The 26,651-nt window shown below is 44.3% G+C and overlaps 1 protein-coding gene across 1 annotated transcript in view; it reads right to left on the reverse strand.

Annotated features, from left to right (window-relative positions):
* Positions 1 to 26,651, reverse strand: part of crocc2 (ciliary rootlet coiled-coil, rootletin family member 2) — a gene marked incomplete at both ends in the record, with an annotated part of 66,841 nt that overhangs the window by 23,627 nt on the left and 16,563 nt on the right. Inside the window, 26 exons of the mRNA XM_079245725.1 lie at positions 644 to 1,084; positions 1,170 to 1,333; positions 1,406 to 1,526; positions 1,603 to 1,703; positions 1,779 to 2,157; positions 4,327 to 4,494; positions 4,584 to 4,743; positions 4,819 to 5,057; positions 8,869 to 9,012; positions 9,107 to 9,241; positions 9,373 to 9,552; positions 9,961 to 10,118; positions 10,464 to 10,591; positions 11,052 to 11,245; positions 14,126 to 14,356; positions 14,428 to 14,574; positions 14,662 to 14,806; positions 15,277 to 15,459; positions 17,431 to 17,630; positions 17,713 to 17,838; positions 17,912 to 18,001; positions 18,183 to 18,279; positions 21,140 to 21,331; positions 21,828 to 21,934; positions 22,344 to 22,488; positions 24,535 to 24,638. Coding sequence (XP_079101851.1) covers positions 644 to 1,084; positions 1,170 to 1,333; positions 1,406 to 1,526; positions 1,603 to 1,703; positions 1,779 to 2,157; positions 4,327 to 4,494; positions 4,584 to 4,743; positions 4,819 to 5,057; positions 8,869 to 9,012; positions 9,107 to 9,241; positions 9,373 to 9,552; positions 9,961 to 10,118; positions 10,464 to 10,591; positions 11,052 to 11,245; positions 14,126 to 14,356; positions 14,428 to 14,574; positions 14,662 to 14,806; positions 15,277 to 15,459; positions 17,431 to 17,630; positions 17,713 to 17,838; positions 17,912 to 18,001; positions 18,183 to 18,279; positions 21,140 to 21,331; positions 21,828 to 21,934; positions 22,344 to 22,488; positions 24,535 to 24,638 — 4,479 coding nt within the window. The remainder of the gene's footprint in view (positions 1 to 643; positions 1,085 to 1,169; positions 1,334 to 1,405; positions 1,527 to 1,602; positions 1,704 to 1,778; positions 2,158 to 4,326; positions 4,495 to 4,583; positions 4,744 to 4,818; positions 5,058 to 8,868; positions 9,013 to 9,106; positions 9,242 to 9,372; positions 9,553 to 9,960; positions 10,119 to 10,463; positions 10,592 to 11,051; positions 11,246 to 14,125; positions 14,357 to 14,427; positions 14,575 to 14,661; positions 14,807 to 15,276; positions 15,460 to 17,430; positions 17,631 to 17,712; positions 17,839 to 17,911; positions 18,002 to 18,182; positions 18,280 to 21,139; positions 21,332 to 21,827; positions 21,935 to 22,343; positions 22,489 to 24,534; positions 24,639 to 26,651) is intronic.

Here is a 26,651-nt window from a genome sequence, read left to right on the forward strand (position 1 = left end):
TCTGACAGGAAGGGTCTTCATCATCATGTCCAGGTGAAAATATAGGTCTCTCAGCAGCATAGTGATGAAAATGTGATAATAATGGTGTTATCGTTGTGGATTTACCACATAGACCTGGCATCCTCAATCCTGGAGGACCTGTGTCCTGCAGGTTTTCCAAGTGTCCCTGCTGGAACACACCTGACTCAGATTTAGGCTCTGCACACTGATTAGAATCAGGTGTGTTGCAGCGGGGACACTTGGAAAACCTGCAGGACACCGGTCCTCGAGGACCAGCATGGAGGATCCCTGATATGGAGTCTCTGAATAAACACTACATGTCGTTTCTGGGTTGTAAACCTCTTGGATGGGATGGAAATGCTGGAAAACTTCTGTAGATCGCCTGAAGAGTCAGATATCTAGTTCTGCACCACCATTCCTGACAAACTGTTTACAGTATAAGTGATGGAGGAGCTGGAAATAACCTGAAACACCATTTTCAGCTCTAATTTTCAAGTTTATCAAACTAGAAGCAGGAACTGAAAGTAGAAACACCCGGTCTGGACCTCGGAAGCATGAAGAGCTGCACTATAACTGCATGACACGAAGAGGCGTGACATGTTTCAGAAAGATCTTCAGCATTTTGCTTGTTGTAACGCTGTACCTGCAGCAGCCTTCGGTCCTGCTCGCTGACCGTTAGAGCTGCCTGCAGCTGTGTTATCTGCTCCTGCAGAGCTTCAGTCGTGGTCCTGTTGGAACTGAGGCTGCTTGAAAGCTCCTGAACCTTCCCTCTCAGCTGGTTTTCATGCTGCTCGGCTCGAGACAGAGACGTGACCAGCCTCTCCTCGCTGGCCTTCAGTGCTGCGCATCGGTCTTCGCTCTCACTCAGTCTCATCCTCATGTCTTTCAGTCTCTCCTGCAGAGCTCTGGCTTCCACGTCCAGTTCTGCTGCCCTCAGACGGGCCCTCTGCAGCTCACCTTCCAGGGTACGTTGAGAGAGCTGGAGAAGATTTACTCTGCTTTCTGCAGTCTCCAGAGACTCTCTGAGCTTCTGCTGTTCTGCGTGTGCACACGAGTCCAACCCCTGCAAGATGTGCAGTTTGTCCTGAAGGGATTGGGAGAGTATTTTCTCAGAGTCACAGAGGATGCTGTGTGGCATTTCTTTAAATGCGTGTTAGCTTTGTACACACCTGTAGTTCCCTGGACTCGGCGTGAGCAGCTTGTAAACCAGTTTTGAGCCGGGCCACCTCTGCCTCCAGGTTTCTCTTCTCCCGCTCAGCATGATGGGCCACATCTCTCTGCAGGGAAAGGGAAGCGTGCACCTCATGCAACTGTCCTTCCAGCTCTCGCTTTTCTGAAAGAGTAAACATGTCAATAAAATATGAATAAAAAGCGATGTTTTCTAATGTGACTCCCGGCTTCTTACCCTCCTCTGACTGCTTCAAGGATCTCTGCAGCTGTAGCAGCTGGGCGGCTGACTTCTCCTGGCAGCATTTCAGTTCAGTTACGCGTCGACTCAGGCTGGATACCTGAGCTTCAGCCTCATCCTGAAGAAGGAAAAGAAAGCTGGAAATTTCCAATAACCGATGCACATTGTTTAGTTATTATTACTTTTATTCATACCCTTTCTTTTTGTGCATCCCTGAGTTCCTGCTGGAATTCCTGCAGGACTATGCTTACGGATTCCACGTTCACCTCCTTATCTTCTGTTACATTCCCTCCCCCTGATAAGAGACCACACACCTTAGCTTGCGTCCTTACAGATGGGGGAAACACAACATTATGATGTCCTGTCACACCTTTCACATACAGGTGTCTCCTCCAGGGAGACGGGGACCGTTGTCGTGACCCGGGTTTGTCAGGAGTCTGTGCACGGTTGACAGTGCGTTGCAGAGCAGAGTGCAGTCTTGACAGCTGCTGCTCCAGCCTCCTGCGTTTAGCCTCAGTCACATTCAGCTGCTCTTCCACGCTTCGGGCCTTGTTTTCAGCCAGACCAACCTGCACAGAGAGCTCCTTGACGTTGGTTCTGGAGTCCTCTAACGCTGCCTCCAGCTGAGCTGTGGTTTCTCTGTGCCTCTGGTCGCTCTGCTGCTGGTAAGCTGTTTTTTCCTGCAGCAGCAGTTGGCTCTGCAGATCGGATGTTTCCAGTTCCTTCATACGACCCTGCAGCACTGCAACCTGTGCAAACAGTAGGAGCAACGTTACAAGGCATGTCTGGTTTCAGCTCCACTAGTCTGCATATTAAACCGTGCATCAGTCATGACAGTGCTGCTTTCAGTCCTTTCACATGATTTAAATGGTATAATTTAAAGACACAGACATGCTCGCCAAAGAGTTCCTCAAACTCCGTCAGCAGGAAAAATCGAGCTGTTTGTTTCTGTCTGCATCTTTTACATTTCTTTGGTTTCTGAATGATTAAATGTACGCTGTAAAAAATATGGCTGAAATCCAGCAGTATAGATTTTTTAGTTTTATTTTTAGATTTAAATAATTTAAGACATTAGTATGAAAAATAACAACCATCTGAATGAATTATTATTTAATTGAATTATTTTTATTATTATTATTATTATTATTATTTAAAGAATTCCCTTTGTGGATTAATAAAATACTTTTTATTTAATTTAATTTATTTCATGAATTATTTTTTCACATGCAATAAAACTTTATAAAGTTTATTGTTATCCATTCTATAAAACTATAAAATGATCCTGTATGTTGTAATATTTATATAATATAAATATCTCATGAAAATATAGCAGCATTGCTTTCTTGTCCTGTTTATGTCATGATCTGTGGGTTTTTGTTTTACTTCTTGTTCTAATGTACGTTTACTTTTTATTTCTCTGTACTGCCTTGTTTGCTGTTTTATTTTGTAGGTTTATTCCCATCTGTGTTTTGTTCTGTCAACTTTCTGTTCATCATTACATGGTTTCATTTGCTAAGTAGCTGCAGTTGCTTCTTCTTAGTTACCTCAGTGTGTAAAAATGCACCTTAGTTTAGTTTATCCACTGCTGGATCACCGTTGTTTCTCCACCCTGGGCCTCCTAACTTTGTTTTTTACCATTGGTATTTTTTCTTATCCAGCCTGTGCAGCATCTAAAGTTATTTCCATTAAACCTTTTATTTCTGCCGTCTGTTCCTGCCTCCTCACCCTGCATGTGCATCCTCATCCTCCACGCACTTTGGATATCTAACTTTTGGGTGAAATTTAGGGAAAAAGTGAACAATTAAAGCTACGCTGATACATGGTGAAAGCAGAACATTTAATTATGCTTCGTCTTGGTGTGATGATGCCAAAATGTGAAAAGCACGATGAGGAAAAGCTGCAACTGAACCAGAACATTTAGTGGTCAGCTCGTGGTTCAGACACTTCTTTTATTCTGAGTAACTGCACAATTATAAAACATTTTTAATACATAAATTATTAGCATAAATAAATAAATATTAACGGTAAACTTGGACTTTCCATTTATCCTAAATTTTTTAAACAAAAATGTTTATATATATATATATATATATATATATATATATATATATATATATATATATATATATATATATATATATATATATATATATATATATATATATATATATATAATGTAATATATATACATTAGAGATGTAACTTTACAGTCTGTATCCTCAATCTTAATGCTATTTTTCCATATTTTAACAATACAGGAAATATATTTTTACAGTGTATTAAATGGATTAAAAGTTAGACAAGTTCAACAACATACTGTGGAGATGTAACCCCTCTTTGTTGCATAATAGTCTTCATCCCTCTGGATTAAGATGCTTAAAGCGTGGTGAGGTCTGCGTATTTTAAAGATCGCATGACATTATTGAGCTTAGCTGGAAAAAAAGATGCATTATCCAGGCCTCTAATGAATCATCATAATGAGTGAATCACTCCGAGAGGTCCACATGCTATAAATACTTTCTCACTTGTCATACATATGTATTCCTAGCCAGCTCAAGAACACTCGCTTGCACAATTGTTGGGGTCATGAGAATTCAGGCCTCTAAAACTGAGGTCACAGGTTGGATGGGGTTTAAACTGGATTTTAATGGATGATAAGGTTTTTTTCTCGCTAAACATTGGATTTCTGTGAGTAAGCATTACATTAAGTGACATCATCAGAGGCTCTGGTGTTGTTGCTTCACCGTATTTCTCAAACAGTTCACAGAGAGTTAAGCTGCAGACAGCTCAGCGCTGTTTCAGTGTGCTCTGCACATCATGGCTCCTTCTACTTGTGAGTACGATAAACATTCCTGGAGTTTTTAAGCAGCGTTTGCTCCAGCATATCCCTATCAGACTAACTCCTGGAGGCTTTCTACCTCATTTAGCGCTGATTCCTTGCCGGTCTCACACTCCAGCAATCTCTGCCTGAGAGAGAAAGCCTCACAACGCGCCTCCTCCTCCTTCTGCTCCTCCTGACGTACCCGGGCCTGCATCTCCAGCAGTTCTTGTTTCTGCCGGCTGTTTTCGCCTCCCAGGACCTTAACCTGTTCACATTCACACGGCACATTAAAAGCCATTCTTTCTTGGCAGAGATGAGACGGAAGGCACTGAGAGATGAGACGGAAGCCTTCACCTGTCGACGCAGCTCCTGCAGCTCTCTGCGTCCCTGCAGACGGGACTTCTCCAGCTCTCTCATCCTGCTCCTCAGAGTGGTTGCCTCATGGAGCATGGAGCTATTACGTTCCTCCAAGACGGACAGTTTCTGTTCCTTCTCCTCCAGAGCTCGTCTCAGGCTGCGATGCATTAAAAACTGTAGTCAGACAGTCGTTACAACAGGATTAAGAGGAAACTATGTGATCTAGCTGTACCTGCTGTTGTCACTCTCTGTTCTTTTGATTAAACCTCGAAGTTCCTGGTTAGAAACTTGGATAGCCTCTTTTTCTTTCATCTCATCACCCAGGAGCTGTTTCAGCTCCATTGCTTCCTTTCGGAGCTTGTCTCTCTCTTCTGCACAGCCCTGTAGCTCTCTGTGGGCCTCGATCAGATCTCTTTGACCTTTAATGAGTCTCTCCTCTGTCTCCAGCAGCTGCTGACGAACCCTGTCCAACTTCATGGTGAAGAGACACAAAAAGGACAATAAAGGTCAAACTTATCTTCAGTATTCTATCCATGCAGTAGAAACGATGTTTGTACACACCAGGAAGCAGCAACGCTAATATATAGCACAGCAACATGGTGGGGAGAAACTCAGCTGAAAGACTACCAAGAACCTGACTGTCCTCATTACAGCTTCTGATCATTTGTCCACAAAACAACAGCGTCATGTGAACGCAGAGACTCTGCTGGTTACAGAGACGTCTGTCTCGTCACGGTGGGACAGAGACTCTGGAAGACGTCTGTCTCGTCTCTGTGGGACAGAAACTCTGAAAGACGTCTGTCTCATCTCCGTGGGACAGAAACTCTGGAAGACGTCTGTCTCGTCTCCGTGGGACAGAAACTCTGAAAGACGTCTGTCTCGTCTCCGTGGGACAGAAACTCTGAAAGACGTCTGTCTCGTCTCCGTGGGACAGAAACTCTGGAAGACGTCTGTCTCGTCTCTGTGGGACAGAAACTCTGGAAGACGTCTGTCTCGTCACTGTGGGACAGAAACTCTGAAAGACGTCTGTCTCGTCTCCGTGGGACAGAAACTCTGAAAGACGTCTGTCTCGTCTACGTGGGACAGAAACTCTGGAAGACGTCTGTCTCGTCTCTGTGGGACAGAAACTCTGGAAGACGTCTGTCTCGTCACTGTGGGACAGAGACTCTGGAAGACGTCTGTCTTGTCTCTGTGGGACAGAAACTCTGAAAGACGTCTGTCTCGTCTACGTGGGACAGAAACTCTGGAAGACGTCTGTCTCGTCTCTGTGGGACAGAAACTCTGGAAGACGTCTGTCTCGTCTCTGTGGGACAGAGACTCTGGAAGACGTCTGTCTTGTCTCTGTGGGACAGAAACTCTGAAAGACGTCTGTCTCGTCTCTGTGGGACAGAAACTCTGGAAGACGTCTGTCTCGTCACTGTGGGACAGAGACTCTGGAAGACGTCTGTCTTGTCTTTGTGGGACAGAAACTCTGAAAGACGTCTGTCTCGTCTACGTGGGACAGAAACTCTGGAAGACGTCTGTCTCGTCTCTGTGGGACAGAAACTCTGAAAGACGTCTGTCTCGTCTCCGTGGGACAGAAACTCTGGAAGACGTCTGTCTCGTCTCTGTGGGACAGAAACTCTGAAAGACGTCTGTCTCGTCACGCTGGGACAGAAACTCTGGAAGACGTCTGTCTCGTCGCTGTGGGACAGAAACTCTGGAAGACGTCTGTCTCGTCTCTGTGGGACAGAAACTCTGGAAGACGTCTGTCTCGTCTCCGTGGGACAGAAACTCTGGAAGACGTCTGTCTCGTCTCTGTGGGACAGAAACTCTGAAAGACGTCTGTCTCGTCTCCGTGGGACAGAAACTCTGGAAGACGTCTGTCTCGTCACTGTGGGACAGAGACTCTGGAAGACGTCCGTCTTGTCTCTGTGGGACAGAAACTCTGGAAGTTCGCAGCCACAATCACACATCATGTCTTACTTTTACCGTTTTTTTTCCAACTCTAAAAACTGCTGATGTGTCTCCTGTAACTTTGTTTAAAATTGTGAAGGTCCCGCTGGTTTCCATGGAGATGAGGGAGGTTCTATAGTGAAGTATTCTCCCTTCCTGTCATAAACTACTTGAGCTTCACATCTTTCTGGATCCTTACGATGAATTTGGGATCTATCCCTGAATACTTTAAACACCTGGAAGCTGCTCAGATTGGCTTGTTTTACCTTCTACTACCTCACTGTTCCTCTTTAGACATTGCTTCACTCATCCTAGATGAACTGGGCTGCCGTTTAGTGATCCTTACTGGAAGTAATGTTGTTTTCTTCTCGGAGAAGATAACATTCACATGTTCTCCTGTGTTCCAGGTGAATTTTGACACAGTAACACATCTGTATTCAGACACATCTGTAGTAATCTCACATGTCTCAGCTTTCGGTAGCGACCAGGATTGTACAATTCAGCCTTTGTAGTTGTGAAAAAGTCCTTCATTTGTTTTGGACTTAATCATTTCAGACAGGATGTCTTATTTAGTTAAAAAACTTACTCTGTAAAATTCATTTAAACCTCAAATTTAACAAAAAAAAACCCTTCAACTTTCAGTAACCCTGATTTTAGATGACATAACACATTTTAAGCTTCACTGTTTGAAAGCTGAACCTCAACATCTTCTATTTTAAGTGCTGTATACATAATCTCAAGACACTCTATGACCTATATTTTGTTTTATAGCAACGTGTTGTGCGTGGTGAGAGAGGTAGGGAGGCCCGAGCTTATCTGGGTTCAGATAAGATCCAGTTGGGCTCGTAGCCAGGCGCTGCCTCTCCCTATCTCCTCTTTGCAGCTCGCGGTGTAAAGAATCTGCCGAGAGCAACATGATGAACTGCAGCCCCCCGTAAACTGATGGAAGGGAAGAAGGGGAGTGCATGGAAAAGGGAGGATAACGAGGAGAAAGAGTGTTGTGTTTAGAGGCCACACAAGATGGTTCCTTCTCATAAACTCTAATGTAAGAAAAAACAAGCTAGTGCTGATCTGGCCAATTATACTTTATTTTATCTGATTTTGGGCGTGGGGAGCGGAGGAGAAAGGCCGAGAATATGAGGGCAGCGGTGTTGTGTTATGCGGATGGGAGAGGGGGACCTGGAGTCCCAGTGGAGCCAGCCTCTCGCTGCTGCAAGGGTGAAAATAAACACTCCCCCACTGGTTTATTTACACGAGGGGTTAACTCAAACTTTTATTCCATATCATAGTACCAGGGACCGCACACTCCCATCTTCTCTCCTCCTATCTTCACTTCTTTGTGACACATTCTCACTCCTGTGTCGTAACTACCTGACATGAGAATCCTCAGTTACGATCAATGAAAACAATCAAACATGAGAGCGAGCATGGGGTGGCAGCCAAATATGACAGAGCTGCAGGAGTCTGGCCTGATGTATGGCAGGGAGGGCTGACCGAGCCTCCACGCTCCTCTGCTCTGGCTCCAAACGTCTGCTGTATTTTGACAAGGCTAAGGAGACAGCCTGAAGACCAGGTCACACAAATTCTTTTTTGCTTTTTAATGGAAACCAAAAAGTCCCACACAGATAAACAGTCCCCCCATTTTTCTGGGGGGATCCAGGGTTTTAAATCAAGGATTGTTGAGGCCCGTACGGCTCTGCAGTTCCGTCTCAATGAGGTGAGTGTGAGTTTGTTATTTCACTAAAACGCCCAGCGACCCCGTGCCTGGAATCCTGACCTCAAGCAACCCCAGGAGATGAGATTTACAGCTCTCATTTGGCTCGGAGAGGTGTGTCTCTGGGCCAAATTACGGTTTCTAATTGCACTTTTATGTTTATATTAAGGTCAACAGAGCAAAATTTTCCTCCTGTGGATTTCACAGGAAAAGGACACAGAAGAGGAGAGCTGAGTCGGAGCCTTAAAAGGGGACACTACCTCAGCTTTCCTTGTAGGATTTGGCTGTGAGCTTTGCACCTGATGGCACCCCGATGCTCGTACAGCTGTTTGACACCAGCCAACATCAACACAGGCCACGGTTAAATGCTTCTCCTTTGCACTGGTACTAATTGGTGCAAACTTTCAGTCCCTGCAGAAGCAGAGGTCTCTTTTTCTACGCCAAGCCAAACAAGAATGAAATTTCCAACTCATTTCTGAGACATTACAAACAACCTCTGCCATCTATCTAGTGACCCTACAACATTAATTCAGCAATGGAGCTCTGAATGAGTCAGTCGATTTTATTCTACATTAGTCCCATTGAAACAGCAGGTACATTATTTATGTATAAAAGAAATACTGCAGTTCTTACCTCCTGCTTATCCTGTGCTTTCTGCTGGTTCAGCTCTCTCACCTGCTCTGTGAGACTGTTTTTGTCACCCTGATGGGAGTTCAGAGACTCCTCAAACTGAGTCCGTAAGTCCTGTAGCTCAGACTTGAGGATGGTCATGACATTCTGAAACAGAGAAAAGCATAAATCTTAATAACTAAGTAACATTTACAGCAAAAAGACGCCAACTCGGTTCAGCATGACCCTGCAGGATTTTTACCTCATCGTGCTCCTGCTTGCTGAGCGCCTCCCTCTGCACGCGCTCCATCTCCATGTCTGCTGTGACCAGATCCTGCTGCAGGGATGCAATCTTCACAGTGAGGGCAGCTTTCTCTGCCTCCTTCTGAGACAAAGCCTGCACACAAAGACAGCGATGTGGTCTGCAGGTTTTGACATAAAATACTTGTGCAGCTTGAAACCTTCGCTGAGGTTTCAGACACAATCCAGGACGATGCTTTTCATACAGATGTAAACCTAAAGACACACCTGCTGCTTTTCACTCTCAGCCTGCAGGATGCTTTGGCTGAACTCCCTCTGCAGCCTGACCAGTTCCTGCTGCACCTGCTGCAGCTCCTTCTGGTTGTGCACACGCAGCTCTTCGCACTGTCTGCGCAGATGCTCTTCAGCCTGCTGCCTCTGAACCGTCAGCTCTGCATACTGCTGCTCCTGCAAAAAATACTTCATTCTCGTGTGTTCATACAGAATCTTTAATTTAATTTAATTTAATTTAATTTAATTTAATTTAATTTAATTTAATTTAATTTAATTTAATTTAACTTTATTTTATTTAACTTTATTTTATTTTATTTTATTTCTAATTTAATTTAATTTATTTTATTTTATTTTATTTTTGTTTCAGATGGCAGCTTGTGGGTCTTGTGTGGCTCTGGGTCCTGCCTCCACCAACCCTGGGTGCCCGGTACCCAGTGTTGACACTAACTGAAGGTAATTTTGAGCGCTTTGCAGTGTCTTAATGTTGATTTCTGTCCACAAACTCTCCAGGTGTCGCGTTAAGACGAAGCTGAGTTGGAAGAGAGTTTTCATGGCTTGTTTAAGATGGTCTCCACGTCGTACCTTTTGCCGGCGTTCTGCTTCCAGCTGCTCTCTGTGAACTTGCTCTGTTTTGTTCAGTGTCAACTGAGTGTTCTTCACTTTCACCATCCTCTCCTCCAACTCCCGCCGCAGCTGTGCAATCTGTTGTTCAGCATCTGCACGGGTCTGAGCAGCATCACCTGCACAGGTAAACATTTCTGTAAACACCACACAAAGTCACCATTCCCAAACAGACGGGGCTCCAGGATCTGCCATGTGTCATTTTAGGTTTTATTTATGGGGTACACTCATTTATGGCTTTAAGTGGAACGTTCTGGCTTAACACGACGTAGCTGACCCATGTGTGTTTGTGTGAAGAAGTGAGACCCTGGTCAGCTGAGAAAGCAGCTCCAGTCATGCTGCAACCCAGCTGTTGCAGAGCTCAGAGCTGAAATATGGATCTCTAGTGGGTGGCTGGAAAGACTTCACGGCCACAGCTTTTGGCAGGGAAAACAGTGGGGTCTCTGAGGGAGGGGGCCACTCACGTGTCAAGGTCTCGTTAGCCAGATCCCGGCTGCGCCTCTCTCCCTCCAACCTGGTGCACTCGGCCTCCAGGGAAGCAGAACGCTCCTGGCTCTCGAACAGAGCCGTCTCCAGGGACTCCTTCTCCGCTCTGGAACACAGCAGTTAAGGAGGTTTGAGCTCAGAAAAAAAGACCTTTGAACTTTGAGGTGCAGAAGGTCATAAAATCCAATAATCCATCACAAGCATAGTTTCCAAATAAAAACCAGTTACTAAAAGACTCCTGTTACATCAGACTTGCCATGCTCTAGAAACAAAATTTACTTTTATTCAACATGCACAGTGTCTTTTGGTTTTACTTAAACACACACACACACACACACACACACACACACACACACACACACACACACCCTCACTGGGATTTTATGATGCTTTTGTGTACTTCTACCAGCTTCCATTCATTCCTTACACTGTTGAACTAAACTTTACCAATATTTACCTTGTTGTCATTTAGGTTTTAAGTACAGCTTTAAATAAATGAATATCTAATTGTTAGAAAAATGTGAGCGGTCGGACCACACAAACAGATCTACATGCACATGGTAAACCTCAGCGAAAGCAGCTCCTGCGTGAGACCAGAGGTCTTTCGCTCGGCAGAGTTTAGCTTGACATCCAGAGCTGCTTTGTCCTTGGCCAGCTCCTCCCTGTCATGAGTAGCTCTCTTTATGGATGTGGTCTTCGCCTCAAGCTCCTTCCTGCACGCACACAGCTCCTCAGTCAGAGTCTGCATCTGCCTTTTGACCTGGAGACCGACAAACACAAAGAAGAAAGTTTCATTACATCCATTAAAATTCAGCACGCAGGCCTTTTTTTCTGTGTGAGCGAGTGTAAACAGCCACGGTTGTAAATAAATCATCCAACCTCCACAATTTATGAAGCCATATTTACTGCACTAATGTTAAACTTGACATTCAGCTTAAGAACATTTGCGACTCTCTTCCAACCATGACTTAAATCACTCTGACACACCACAGGAGCTATTTATAGCAACAAGAAAAATGAACTCTTAATACATCAGTGTGCTGCTTGTGGATTTTTATTCATCACCTGTCTCTAAATCTTAGGACTCCAGAAATATATGTGTGGAAGTTGTGAGGAGAAGATTCTCCTGGGATGCATCCTGTTGAAGCGCACCGAAGCGAGCAGGTAATTTATGGTGGAAACAGCTGAATGCTGCCATCATGCATATGCATGCAGCTTGAGTCGTTCCAGGACACTGTCTTAAACATGGACACAGTTCAAAGTCAAATACTTTGGGAAACATACTCGCCCTCTACCTTACAAAGGCTTAGATAACAGACACCACACTCACGTATGGCTGTATAGATTTAACTTAGCAGAAAGTTGCCGGTCGACTCTCCTCCTGTTCCACCATGCTGCTGGGATGGATGCAGGATGTGGGTCTTCCTGAAATCTGCAAGGTCTTCTCTGAAAGAGGCGAGCTGCAGTCCTGCCTGAGGACCCCAATCTCACTGGGATCCAGTTTGACCTTTATTCTGGTCCCACGCACACAGGGATTCCTTCTGATTCTCTGAATCTTTTTATGTTCATTCATTCATTCATTTTCTGAACCGCTTATTCCAATTCAGGGTCGCGGGGAAGCTGGAGCCTATCCCAGCTGGCTTTGGGCGACAGGCAGGGTACACCCTGGACAGCTCGCCAGTCCATCGCAGGGACTCTTTTTATGTTATTAAAGTTTTAAGTTGAGACTGAAACTGTTCCACATTTTTCAGAGTTTCTGTTCTACAGTCATTTAGCAGATGCTTTTATCCAAAGAGACTTACATATGAGTGAGAACAACACGAGCACAAAATCAAACAGTAGAGGACATCGTAGGAAGGTGCTGTCCAGTTGGACGCAGGTCTTTACATGAAGTGCTACAGGCTTTTTTTGTTTGTTTGTTTGTTTGTTTGTTTTTTGTTAACTCCCTTCCTACCCCATAATATCACCTATGTTGTAATACAAAGAATTAATACCATAAAGTTTGTTGCAAAGAACTGGGCTAAGTTCTCCAACTTTCCACTAAATACAGCTATACTAAGTGTAGAAGTTCTCCTTGAAGAGCTGAGTCTTCAGCACATTAAAAGTAGACAGGGACTCTGCAGAGCGGACAGAGTTTGGGAGATCATTCCACCATCGTGGCACAACAGAGGAAAAGAGTCTGGCTGGTGATTTAGTCCCACGTATTGGTGGTAACACGAGGCGTCTTACTGGTGGAACGTAGCTGTGGAGAGGGAGTCTAGGTCTGGATTAGGGAGTGAAGGTAGACGGGAGCCGTTAGAATTATTGTTTTGTAAGTCAGAAGCAAAGCTTTAAATTTAATGTGTGCTTGTCTCTGGCTGGTGAGGATCTGCGCATCCTTCTATCTGAGAGACTCTGCCTCTCTGAAATGCTCCTTTTAAACACAGACGTGTTACTTTTACAGTTTTTTGTTGATCCTGTTCCAACTTTTTACAGATGTGTTACTTCCACCACATTTACAATCAGCTCATATTTGATGTGAGATCATAAACGGTCTATTGTGAATGAAACTTTGGTTTTTTACAACACTACCTAATCACTTAATGTGGTTTTATTTACATTGTACACAGCCGCCAAGCTTTTTTCAAATCAAGGTTGTAGTTATTCCCAGAAAATGTAGTGAGCAGAACTGAGAATGTAATAACTCTAAAATATAAGAAAATTCACTGTTTAGTTTATTTAAAGAAAGAAAATTAGTTTTAACTTCGATCATCTTCCATTTAGTTTTGGATTAGTAACTCCTAAACCAGGTTTTGTGGTATGTTTGGCACAATTAAGAAGATTTATGAACAAAACCTTGTATTTTCCTGAAGGATTGTGCCTCTTACTGGCAGAAAACACCACAACCCTGCATATAACTTCTAATACTTCACTGCAATAAGATGTTTAAGAAGCAACAATCACTGTAATGTGATTTGGACTGAAATGAACTCACATGAACTAAATATTACCACTCCGAGCCTCTGCTTAGTTAAATATGAAAAAGGATGAATTACATGTTACGGATGTGCGTCGCACCCAATCCGGGGATGAAACATAAGCGCGGTGCAACGGAGGCCACACAGGGCTTGTTTGATTCACAGCTGATTTATTTTTACAGATAAGCTATCTAAAAATGTTTGGATGGAATTTGTCAGATTGTTTGGGTTTGTTATATTCCAGCTCAGATCAACACGAATATCCCAGTTTCCCATTCGGAAGAGATAATTAAACAGGAAAGGATTCCTCTCATTCCTTGTAGCGCCAAACGGGGAGATCAGATGAGGAATAATGGGAATACTTTAGGTGTTAATTTATTGCCGCTGTCACCAAACCCCCTGCTGGATATTATATGTCTATCTATTTATCTTTTCCACTTCAGGTTGCATGAATATCCCATCCCGGTCGTGTCCCGTGTTACTCATAAAGCACACAGAGGAGCTCAAACTGCTCTCCATTTCCCATACGAAGAAAGAAAAACACATCAGTTGTGTATGTGACCTCCTATATATTTTAATGCAACAAGGAGCTCAGTGGATGTGCTGAAAGCTAATAATACCATAAAGATTGTTCTCCCAGGTGGTGGAGCTGAGAGGAGTGTGAACGGCAAGCGGTTCCTGACCTGGCAGTGTTTCTCCAGGCCCTCGGCTCTCTCCTTCTGGAGGAGGCTCAGTTCTGCTTCGCGCTTCTGGCAGAGATCTTGTAATTGAAAGTGGGAGGTCTCCAGGGCTTGTTTCTCAGCGAGGAGATCCATCATCTCCTTCTGTGTCCGGACCGCATCTTCTCTGGCTGCCGCTCGCTCTGCTTCAGCTTCCCGTCTGCGTTCACAAAGTTCGGCTTTCTCACCTTCTGTCTGAAAAGAAACAGAAATATTTTATGTTTTGCTGCTTTGCCTCTGACCTGATCATGTCAACAAGGACTGACCTGCAGCAGAATGCGATTCAGCTCCACCTTGTCTTTAGCTAAGCCTTCACTAAGGGCAGCCATTTTGGCGAGAGAGTCCTTCAGCGCAGCCTCCTGACTCTGCAGTTTGTTTAGAGCTCGCTCTTGTGCAGCGCTCCGGGACTCAATCTGTGGCGTTAATCATTATTGTAAGAAGTAGGTGAACAATCAGACCTCTGGGGTCAGGAGTGTTGGTGCACGAGGGGAGAACTTCACCTTGTTAAGAGCCAGAGCGAGGCTGGCCTTGTCATCTTCTAACACCTCCTTCTGCAGAGTGATTCGACTCAGAGCCTCCTTCACTGTAGTAAGCTCTTTACGCAGATCTGAGTGCTTCCCTTCCAGCTCCTGCAGACTCCTCTCCCTGAAACATGACATGCAACACACACACACACACACACACACACACACACACACACACACACACACACACACACACACACACACACACACACACACACACACACACACTGCTTCTTAGTCTAACACACCATGTCCCCTCACAGTAATCCATCTCCACTTTGAAAAATGGAGAGATGTTTGTGCCAAAGGCCAAACCACTGCAGCCTTTTTCCCCCCTGATCGCATGTCCTGCTCCAGTTCTCTGCTAATCGAATCATTTAGCTCCTGAAGAGAAGAAAGAAAAGCATCTCTGTTGCATAAGAGCAGTAATTCTATGTAAATAATCTACATTTTCTTTCAGATTTCACCCGGGTGTGTTGTTGGCCAGAGCGTGACATGTGTTCCTGGTCTGAACTCTAAAAACACATGGAAAACCATCCTGCTCCACAGGATGTGTGTTGTGTAACGGCCGTTTTCTGCTCTCATCTGTACCCTCTTTGGGTTTCTGTGCACTGGCGTGTCAGCTGCATCTCCAAGTCCTCCCTCTGCTGCCTCAGGAGGTCCCGCTGTCTCTGGAGGTCCAGTGATGAGCTCCGCAGTAGCTCCAGCTCCACACGCTGGGAGTCCACCTCCTGCTGCAGCCCTGCAAGCAGCTTCTCCAGGATGCCCTTCTCACTGCGCCACCGGGACAAACAAGGAGGAAATGTAAAGCTTGTACATGTTCAGGTCCAGAGGTGCCAAAAGTACATTTATTACTCAGGTAGAAGCACAGATACTAGCGCTTAAAAAGACTTGTGGAGAAATTACAGAATGGGTAACAGAGCTTTCTGCCACTCACACACCATCCGACACCGACATTACAGACCCTTTAACCATCTTCAGATCTAGACTCAACTCTTATCTGTTGCCTGAAATATGCAGACTAACCCAAATCTGTCCTCTATTTCTTTCATTATACTCACTTTATCCATTGTTGTTTAATTTATTTGCTTGTAAAGTGTCTTTGGGTTTGATGAAGGACACTTTGAAATACAATCTATAATAATAATAATAATAATAATAATAATAATAATAACAATAATAATAATAATAATAATAATAATATTCATGTAAGGGTCAAAATACCAGTTTTAAAACTACTTTAAGTACAAATTTATCATAAAAATGGTCATTATTATTATAATTATTATTAATAATAATATAATAATCATAATAACAATCAAGTAAGTGTAAAATATCAGTTGTAAAACTACTTTAAGTAAAAATTCATTGTTATTATTATTATTATTATTATTATTATCATTGTTATTATTATTAATAATAACAATAATATTCTAGTAAGTGTAAAAATACCAGTTTTAAAACTACTGAAATTAAAAAATAAAGCACCCTGTAGTGCACTGCTCCACCTCCCCTAAAACCCATTACACTAAACACCAGAGTATAACTTCATATTTAAAATGTGAATGCTAAAAACGCTGATAGTCTCCTTGTACTTGAAGTCTCAGCCATGGAAATCTTTCTACTAAGTTACAAACACTACATATAAAACGTTAGTGATATCCAGCTTGTTAAAAGGTGGCAGAATGATCCTAAAATGTGAACATAATTTGATTTTCTCTGTTCAGTGTTTAAGTACTAATTACTAGACCTGTGACGATATTCTTTCATCCCGATTTGATTCAATTATGACTTTTTTGGATGCCAATTCGATTTAAATTGCAATTCTCACAATTCTTTGATATTGCTGATTTTTGTAGACTAAAAACCAAAGAAATGCACAAAACTGTTTTTGTTTGTCATTTTCCTTCATTTCAATCAGAAAAAAAAACCAACCCAGCACCCAGACAATCATTCTGTTGCTTTAAAACTAGGAACATCAATGAAAACTGTAAAAAATTACATTAATGTTTTAGCAGATTATTTTTATTTATTTGAAAAAAAAAGAATTTTTTTAAAATAAAAAAAACATCAATTTTAAAATTGTGAAGCAAAAAAAGCCGATATTCTATCTTTTTTTACTCGCTTTCCCACCCCTACTAGCTACACAGCATGTCGTTCTCTCATAACGTTATGAACCCAAACGATCCCTAAAAAAGAGTCTGAAACACGAACCAACCACTAAATGTTCTGATTCAACTATTCAGTTTGTATCTAAACAGTCCTCTGTTAACAACGGGCTTTATCAGACCAAGACAACACGTTGCTGAGATGTTGACATTTTCAGGTTGTGGTGTTCCCACCGCCACCATTACATTATTCTACATTTATGATGTCATGTTGTGCAGCATCAACTTGTCCTGCATATTCCATATGAAAGTTGAGTTATTTTAGTGAGCAGTGCATGTCTGGTATGTCCTTGTACTGTGACGTGATCTGTGTTATGATCGCATACAAACCACTAAGATGTTAGAATGGTGTGTATTCTTTCTTTCTTTGATGTGTGCGTTTTCTTTCGAACGATGACAAGTCGACATGAAAGAGATGTATTCTGGAAATGTACGTACAGATAACTGCACGAAAATGTAAGAAGTAAACACAAAGTAATTACTCCTGTGGACTCAATACTTCCAGTCCAATAAGGTACGACTCAGGTCCAACAACCATTACAGTCAGTTTAGACAAGGAGCAGAAGATGAGGCCAACCTGGACACGAGCTCCAGCGAACAGCGGTATCTCCCGCTGTCTTTACGGCTTTCCTCCAAAGCTTTTTTAGCCTCCTGACTTTCTCTCCGTACTTCCTGGATCACCTCCTCGGCCTTGATCCTCTCGGCGTCCCTCTCCTGTAAGAGATCATGGAAAGTGTCTACTCGCTCCAGAGTTGCTTCCAGACGTGCATAAAGCTCCTGTGGTGTTTACTCATGCACGTCTTTAAGTAGGTTAAATAATAATTAATATAATAATGAGAACACTGCTGAACCGGTCCACCTGTGATTGTTTCTGAAACTTTGAGAGTGTGTTCTGCACAGCGGTCAGGGTGGCGTTCCTCAGCAGAGACTGGCCATGCAGAGGTGAGGAGGACACCACTTCAAAGCTCTCGCTCTCACTGACCAACTGGAAATAAATAAGAAAGAAAATTACAACCTTCACATGGAAAAATGCAGAATGTAGCTATGAATGTTTTGACCTGGTGAATATGGTGTAAAATATTTTGCAGGGCTCCGATCTCTGCGCGGAGTATTTCCATCTCTCTTTTATCCTCCGCTCTCCTCGTCTCCTGAGCAGGAAACCATTTAAGTCAGATAAGCAGCATACGTAGAGCAAGACTGACATTCCCCAGACTGCAGCCCTCTAGACTAGGAAGTTGTGGACTTCATCAAGCCTGAGGTCCAGACAACGGCCAATTTAGGCCTGTTAACCACAAGTCTATCTGCCACCTCTGATTCCCAGAGTCCTACCATCCTGTCCAGACTGATCTGCGTGGCTTTGAGGCTGCCATCCTTGTCACTGTTCTGGCTCTGGAGATGCTTCAAGGCATCGGTCAATTCCTGGATCCTATGTAGGCCAACACACAAATAACACACACACACACACACACACACACACACACACACACACACACACACACACACACACACACACACACACACATACATAGAGTTCACTGAGACTGGCATGCACTCCTCCTACAAGAACATCAAGCCTATCATATTCTGCACACGGAGTGATGGGATTAACAAAGACTTCATCAGAAGGATTTCAGAAGAAACTTAGATCCAGGCTACAGAGGGATCAACATTTGAGAGGTGTTCTGCTTGAAGGGCAGAGGAGATGGCACAAAAAGACCGGATTCTTCTGTAAGAACAGGAGAAGTGGACAAAGTGAAAAGAAAAAAGCCTGAAAGATATCAGTTTATAAAGATCTGGGCTTTCATCTCGGTGATTAAGCTTTCGTTTCCGAAGAATGGTCGAGCTCTCAGACGGGGAAAAATGGTATTAGTGTAATGGGAAAAATTGTGCATTTTCTCATTCAGATTTTAATCTCAACATTGAAAACAGCATCATCGTTACTGTAATTAAACTTTACATATCCAGGTCACTAAATGTAAAACTAGTGAAAAAGTCAGGAAATGTGTTTGGGCTGTTATTTCTCTCCTTTAATAATCCCAGTTGGTGCTTTATTATGCCTGCAAAGCCTGATCAGTCATCTTTACAACCAGGTACAACTTCTAATGAACAACGCAGCTAAACATGTAGATCACAGGTGTCGATCTTCAGACCTCGAGGGCCAGTATCCAGCAGGTTTCTGTTGTCTCCATGCTTCAACACATCTGACGGAAATGAATAAACAGGTTGACAATAAACTGCTGGATTAACTTGATTTGAATCAGCTGTGTTGGTGGGGGGAAACAACATACCGGACCTCGAGGACTGGAGTTTGACACCCCTGATGTAGATAGTCCTTTCATAAAATATGTCAAAATCGCCCTGTTGGTATTCAGTCCTGTTCTGACACTCAGGTGCTTCCAGATGTGACTGACAGACAGACATATGACAGAATGAGAGTCAGAGTTGATCCCATTTCTCCAGGATCTGGGACGTAACCCCCACAGAGCCAGGATGATCACAGAGAACCTCCAGAGTTTGGGAGTGGAGAGGATGGAAAGCCCATTTCAGCTGTTCGCACAACAACAACAACGATGGTTGGCCTTCAACAACTCCTGGCTGAGAAACGCGTTGCCATCCCTGTTGCTAAATGTGACCAGACTGGTGACCAGCGTGAGGAGGAGGTACCAAGCTGCTGTGGCTGTGTCTGATCTTCATCATCGCTGACTGTGGAACATTAATAGAGTGCAATATGGCCAATATGTGTCGTATTTTCCTTCTTACCGTGGGAGAATTCAAGTAATCAGCCAAGCAAGAAACACCAACAGGAGAATGTCGCAGGGGATTTAACGGAAGGACTACCGGCACATTTAGATGTGTTGCTTGGTACAGAATCATCATCCTCACAAGTTCCACCTCGTTGTAAAGCTGACAAACAACCTTTCCAACCATGTACAACAAACCCAGATGGATTGTTAAATAATCAACCTGTACCAGCCTTTTCCACGTTCCTTTTAAAGGCGGTGGCAGCGTGGACTGTATGATTTTTGTACGCACTTCCAAATAAAGTCCAAGTAAAAAAAAAATGTTTGGATTTGGAAAATTACAAATAATTAATTTTTCTTTAAACAGAAAAATAGAATAAAGGTGGATCATTATATATTTGTTCCAGTTAAAAAAAAACACCAAAAAGTCTAAAAGTGGTCAAAAAATCAAACTTTCATCCTGTCTCACACCACCAGACACTGATTTCCAACACAAAAAACACACCACCCTCGGACGTGACATGAATTACCTGTCTTCCCTTACCGTTCTCACACTCATCAAAAACCTAATAACAAACTTTAAATAAAAATCTATCTGTGTAAAATAACCTAATATACTAAAATATATTACAAAAAACAGTTTAACTTCCATCCATCCATCCATCCATCCATCTTCTGCCGCTTATCCGGGGTCGGGTCGCGGGGGCAGCAGCCTAAGCAGGGAAGCCCAGACTTCCCTCTCCCCAGCCACATTTGCCAACTCTGCGGGGGGGATCCCGAGGCGTTCCCAGGCCAGCCGAGAGATGTAATCCCTCCAGCGTGTCCTGGGTCTTCCCCGGGGTCTCCTCCCCGAGGGACGTGCCTGGAACACCTCACCAGGGAGGCGTCCAGGAGGCATCCTGACCAGATGCCCGAGCCACCTCAACTGGTTCCTCTCGATGCGAAGGAGCAGCGGCTCTACTCTGAGCCCCTCCCGGATGACCGAGCTCCTCACCCTATCTCTAAGGGAGAGCCCGGCCACCCTGCGGAGGAAACTCATTTCAGCCGCCTGTATATGAGATCTCCTTCTTTCGGTCACGACCCACAGCTCATGACCATAGGTGAGGGTAGGAACGTAGATCGACTGGTAAATGGAGAGCTTCGCCTTCTGGCTCAGCTCCTTCTTCACCACGACAGACCAGCGCAGAGCCCGCATTACTGCAGACGCTGCACCGATCCGTCTGTCGATCTCACGCTCCATCCTTCCCTCACTCGTGAACAAGACCCCGAGATATTTAAACTCCTCCACTTGAGGCAGGACCTGACCCCCGACCCGGAGAGGGCAATCCACCCTATTCCGGCTGAGGACCATGGTCTCAGATTTTGAGGTGCTGATTCTCATCCCAGCCGCTTCACTGGCTGGGATGAGTTTAACTTCCATAACAGCCATTTGTCATAAAAAAACAAACAAAAACAAAACAAAACAAAACACATGAAAGGCCTCGACACAACCACACAGTCATGTCCTCTGTTTTTTCTGCTAACTTCACTTGGAGACAGCTTTACCTGGAGTTAAGTTCTACTTTCTCTGTATCCCAGCGCGCCTGAAGCTGCATGATCTCCTTCAGCTTATCCTTCAGCTGCATCTCCACAGCACCACAGATGTCTCCCTCTGTCACTCTGGCCTCTAAGCTGATGCATGCAACCTGTAGTTTGTGGCTCATGGCGACACACTCGCCTCGCATGTCGGACAGAGTTCTGTTGAACAGAAATTCATGCAGGAAGAAAATACAGAATTCATCAGAACATGAGGAATAGAGAGAAATACTGACATGCTGGTTTCACACAAAAGTTTTAAGTCGAACTAGAGAGGATGACGATGGATGTTTCTGCTGATTTAACTCCAGGATCAGGCCGCAGTGAAGTGTTGTCAGCCTCTGTCTGACAAAGCTGTCAGCAAGCTGAACAATCACCATGAAAGCAAATCACTCTTCAGCACAATTAAAATGGTGGCTTTACGTTTGGGAGTCTTCCGCGGGCCACGAGCCCAAGCTTCGTGCTGATGGATGATTTCAACAGTGAATAGAGACACTTTAACCCATCTGCCCCCTCTCAGACGAAGGAACAATAAGCAGGGGGACCTGCGACCCTGATGACCTGCTCTACTTTGATCCTCTGATGACAGATGGATAGTCTCAGGGTTCTCGTGGTATCCTAAGTTGCCGCAGGGATTCTGGCATTGCGCCTCCCTCACCTGTCAGTGAAAGTCCTTAGCTGGGTGAAAACGCTCCGCAGGGAGGCGGCCTGGCGCCACAGCGCTCTGACACGGGCCTGTTCACGACTGGACCGGGAGGCGCACATCTGAGGAGACAGGCAGACAGCACGACTAGCGGAAGGTAGGTGTTAAGGGTTGCCTTCCTTTTGTTTTGATCCTTAAACACATGCAACACTGCAGCTCCTGGACTCCCGCTGGCACACATACAAATAATTGGATTTCCCTGAGTCAACAGATGTAGCCCATTTACAGCACCAAAGCCAGATTGTTTGCACAGAGTTTTCCTCCCCCTCAGCAGCTGGAATGTTTTCACAGGAAACAACAACTCAGAAATCACAGCAATGAAATGAACAGGGAACAAGAGGGAACTGATGAAACTGGCTATGAATGGAATTTCTACCCCATGTGAACTCAACAGGACTCTAATTTCACAATCTCTGTGCAGTAAGACATGAACTTTCCCCGTTGCCTTTTCATTTTTGTTTTATTCCCCACCTTTTGTTCTCTGCGCAGACGAGTATCACACAACTCAGCATCTTCACAGGCCTTCCAGAAACTCTCCGTCAGCTCCTTGTTGACAATGCCTGCTTGGTCGAGTTGCTCCCTCAGAACACAGTTCACCTGGCTGAGGCTGGCACACCTGCAGATAACACGTCCATTTAAACAATGACTAAATACAAAAACTAAAAATCATACAGCAGATATTGACGTTCACCGTCCATTTTTATCAGGTTCAACTGCTTGTTAACATAATTATCTAACCAGCCAATCACATGGCAGCAACATTTAGTCACGTTGATATGATGAAGATGACTTGCTGTAGTTCAAACTGAGCATCAGAATGATGAAGTAAAGGGATTTAAGAGACTTTGAAAGTAGCATGTTGCTGGTCTGAATATTTCAGAAACAACTGGTCCCCTTAGTACCAACATGACATGGTTTAACCTCCACAGCCTACCTGAGTCCTGCTGCTGACCATGTCCATCCCTTTCTGAGCACAGTGTAGCATCTTCTGATGGAAACTTCCAGCAGGATGATGCACCATGTCACAAAGCTCACATCATCTCCACCATGACGATGAGTTCACTGTCCTCCAACGGCTCCACAGTCACCAGATCTACATCCAGCAGAGCAGCTTTGGGACGTGGTGGAACGGGAGATCCTCATCATGAGGTGGAACGGGAGATTCTCATCATGAGGTTGAACGGGAGATTCTCATCATGAGGTGGAACGGGAGATTCTCATCATGATCAGGTGGAACAGGAGATTCTCATCATGATCAGGTGGAACCGGAGATTCTCATCATGATGAGGTGGAACGGGAGATTCTCATCATGAGGTGGAACGGGAGATTCTCATCATGAGGTGGAACGGGAGATTCTCATCATGAGGTGGAACGGGAGATTCTCATCATGATGAGGTGGAACCGGAGATACTCATCATGATCAGGTGGAACGGGAGATTCTCATCATGATCAGGTGGAACGGGAGATTCTCATCATGATCAGGTGGAACCGGAGATTCTCATCATGATGAGGTGGAACGGGAGATTCTCATCATGATGAGGTGGAACCAGAGATTCTCATCATGATGAGGTGGAACCGGAGATTCTCATCATGAGGTGGAACGGGAGATTCTCATCATGATGAGGTGGAACCGGAGATTCTCATCATGATCAGGTGGAACGGGAGATTCTCATCATGATCAGGTGGAACGGGAGATTCTCATCATGATCAGGTGGAACCGGAGATTCTCATCATGATGAGGTGGAACGGGAGATTCTCATCATGATGAGGTGGAACCAGAGATTCTCATCATGATGAGGTGGAACCGGAGATTCTCATCATGAGGTGGAACCGGAGATTCTCATCATGATGAGGTGGAACCGGAGATTCTCATCATGAGGTGAAACAGGAGATTCTCATCATGATGAGGCGGAACGGGAGATTCTCATCATGATCAGGTGGAACCGGAGATTCTCATCATGATCAGGTGGAACCGGAGATTCTCATCATGATCAGGTGGAACCGGAGATTCTCATCATGATGAGGTGGAACGGGAGATTCTCATCATGAGGTGGAACGGGAGATTCTCATCATGATGAGGTGGAACGGGAGATTCTCATCATGAGGTGGAACAGGAGATTCTCATCATGATGAGGTGGAACCGGAGATTCTCATCATGATGAGGTGGAACCGGAGATTCTCATCATGAGGTGGAACGGGAGATTCTCATCATGATGAGGTGGAACTTAAATCTGCTCTTATCTCCAGATACTGTTCCACATTTGACGGGAAAGAAGATTAAAAAGGTTTGCAGAGAAGAAGAAACTAATTTTCTCGGACAAACTGGATGCAAAGGTTATCTTCCAAGAGTAGGTTGTGCTTTCTTTCAGCAACATGGGCAGGAAAAAGTTGGAGGAAAGCCTGAAGAACTGATGGGAACATCTCCACTCATCACATTTCTCAGAAATATTTCAACCTGATTTCTGCTTTTCAACAGCAAAACAGAAAGAAAACGTAAATTTACTGTTAAAAATCTGCATCTAATTAGCAACTTCCTGTGAATGCAGAGATGTTTTTCATTATTCCTGTAGTCAAACCCTTCCTCTCATAAGCATTAGTCATGAACCGAATGGTTGCACAAGTTTCTGTTTTAGCTGAGCTACCAGCAGTGACCGTCACTCACCTCCTCTGCTCCTCCTGCAGCTGAGCAGATGTTTTCTGGACAGCAATGTTCAGATCCTGTTCCACACGCTTCTGACGCTCGGCAGAGTCCACGTGGGCCTGCAGCTAAACACACACACACCTTCACAACTGGCAGCTTGACAACATTTAGATATATGGCAGCAGCAGTTGACTCGCTGTTAACTGACATTTCTGAAGAAACATAAGTACTGAGCAAATCTACTCACAGCCAAGACTAATGTTTGGATCAACTAAGTATATTTAACAAAAAATCACTAACCTATAAACTACATGAAGAGTACATCTGCTTGTCTTAAAACGTTTCATATTTACTATTGAATAGCAGCATTTTGAGCACTTAACAGTTAAAAAAGGCTTGAACGCTTATTCTGACAATAATCCATCAGTGCATCATATATTTATAAACATAGTTCTCTTTGTTCAACAACAGTCAGAGATGAAGGAATGATGTTGAGTTTTTCCTACAAATATTGACTGGTAACTTATTAATAAGATGTTATAATTATTAGGTATCCATTATGTGTAGTAACACTACGTAATATTACGTTGAGTTTAACAACACACACTTGATTAATGTCAGAACAAACTGAGAAGAACTATCAGTCTCAAGTATCTACATCAGGGATCCTCAGTCTTGGTCCTCGAGGACTGGTGTCCTGCAGGTTTTGCCAGTGTCCCTGCTGGAACACGCCTGACTCAGACTCAGATAAGCTTTGCACATGCCTGCCAAATACACATTGATTTGAATCAGGTATGTTGTAGCAGGGACACTTGAATAACCAGAGAGACACCGGCCCTCGAGGACCAGGACTCCTTGACCTACATGAACCAGCCACTTTACCAGGTCCATTGTGTAGTACCGGATTGGACCTTGTTTTTCCTTCACAACTACCTTAATTCTTGGTGTCACAGACTGAACAAGGTGTTGGAAAATTTCCTCAGAGATTTTGCTCCACAATGACATGAAGCATCACACAGTTGTTGCACCTCACCATGAGAATCTCCCGTTCCACCTCATCGTGATGAGAATCTCCTGTTCCACCTCATCGTGATGAGAATCTCCTGTTCCACCTCATCGTGATGAGAATCTCCTGTTCCACCTCATCGTGATGAGAATCTCCTGTTCCACCTCATCGTGATGAGAATCTCCCGTTCCACCTCATCGTGATGAGAATCTCCTGTTCCACCTCATCGTGATGAGAATCTCCCGTTCCACATCATCATGATGAGAATCTCCCGTTGCACCTCATCGTGATGAGAATCTCCCGTTCCACCTCATCACCATGAGAATCTCCTGTTCCACCTCATCGTGATGAGAATCTCCTGTTCCACCTCATCGTGATGAGAATCTCCCGTTCCACCTCATCGTGATGAGAATCTCCTGTTCCACCTCATCGTGATGAGAATCTCCCGTTCCACATCATCATGATGAGAATCTCCCGTTCCACCTCATCGTGATGAGAATCTCCCGTTCCACCTCATCACCATGAGAATCTCCCGTTCCACCTCATCGTGATGAGAATCTCCTGTTCCACCTCATCGTGATGAGAATCTCCCGTTCCACCTCATCGTGATGAGAATCTCCCGTTCCACCTCATCGTGATGAGAATCTCCCGTTCCACATCATCGTGATGAGAATCTCCCGTTCCACCTCATCGTGATGAGAATCTCCCGTTCCACCTCATCATGATGAGAATCTCCCGTTCCACCTCATTGTGATGAGAATCTCCCGTTCCACCTCATCGTCATGAGAATCTCCCGTTCCACCTCATCGTGATGAGAATCTCCTGTTCCACCTCATCGTGATGAGAATCTCCCGTTCCACCTCATCATGATGAGAATCTCCCGTTCCACCACATCACCCAGAGGATCTCCCATTCCACCTCATCGTGATGAGAATTTCCTGTTCCACCTCATCACCATGAGAATCTCCCGTTCCACCACATCACCATGAGGATCTCCCGTTCCACCTCATCACCATGAGAATCTCCTGTTCCACCACATCATGATGAGAATCTCCCGTTCCACCACATCATGATGAGAATCTCCCGTTCCACCTCATCACCATGAGGATCTCCCGTTCCACCTCATCATGAT

The sequence above is a fragment of the Telmatherina bonti genome (genome assembly GCF_933228915.1).
Source record: "Telmatherina bonti genome assembly, chromosome: 8".
Lineage (NCBI taxonomy): Eukaryota > Metazoa > Chordata > Actinopteri > Atheriniformes > Telmatherinidae > Telmatherina > Telmatherina bonti.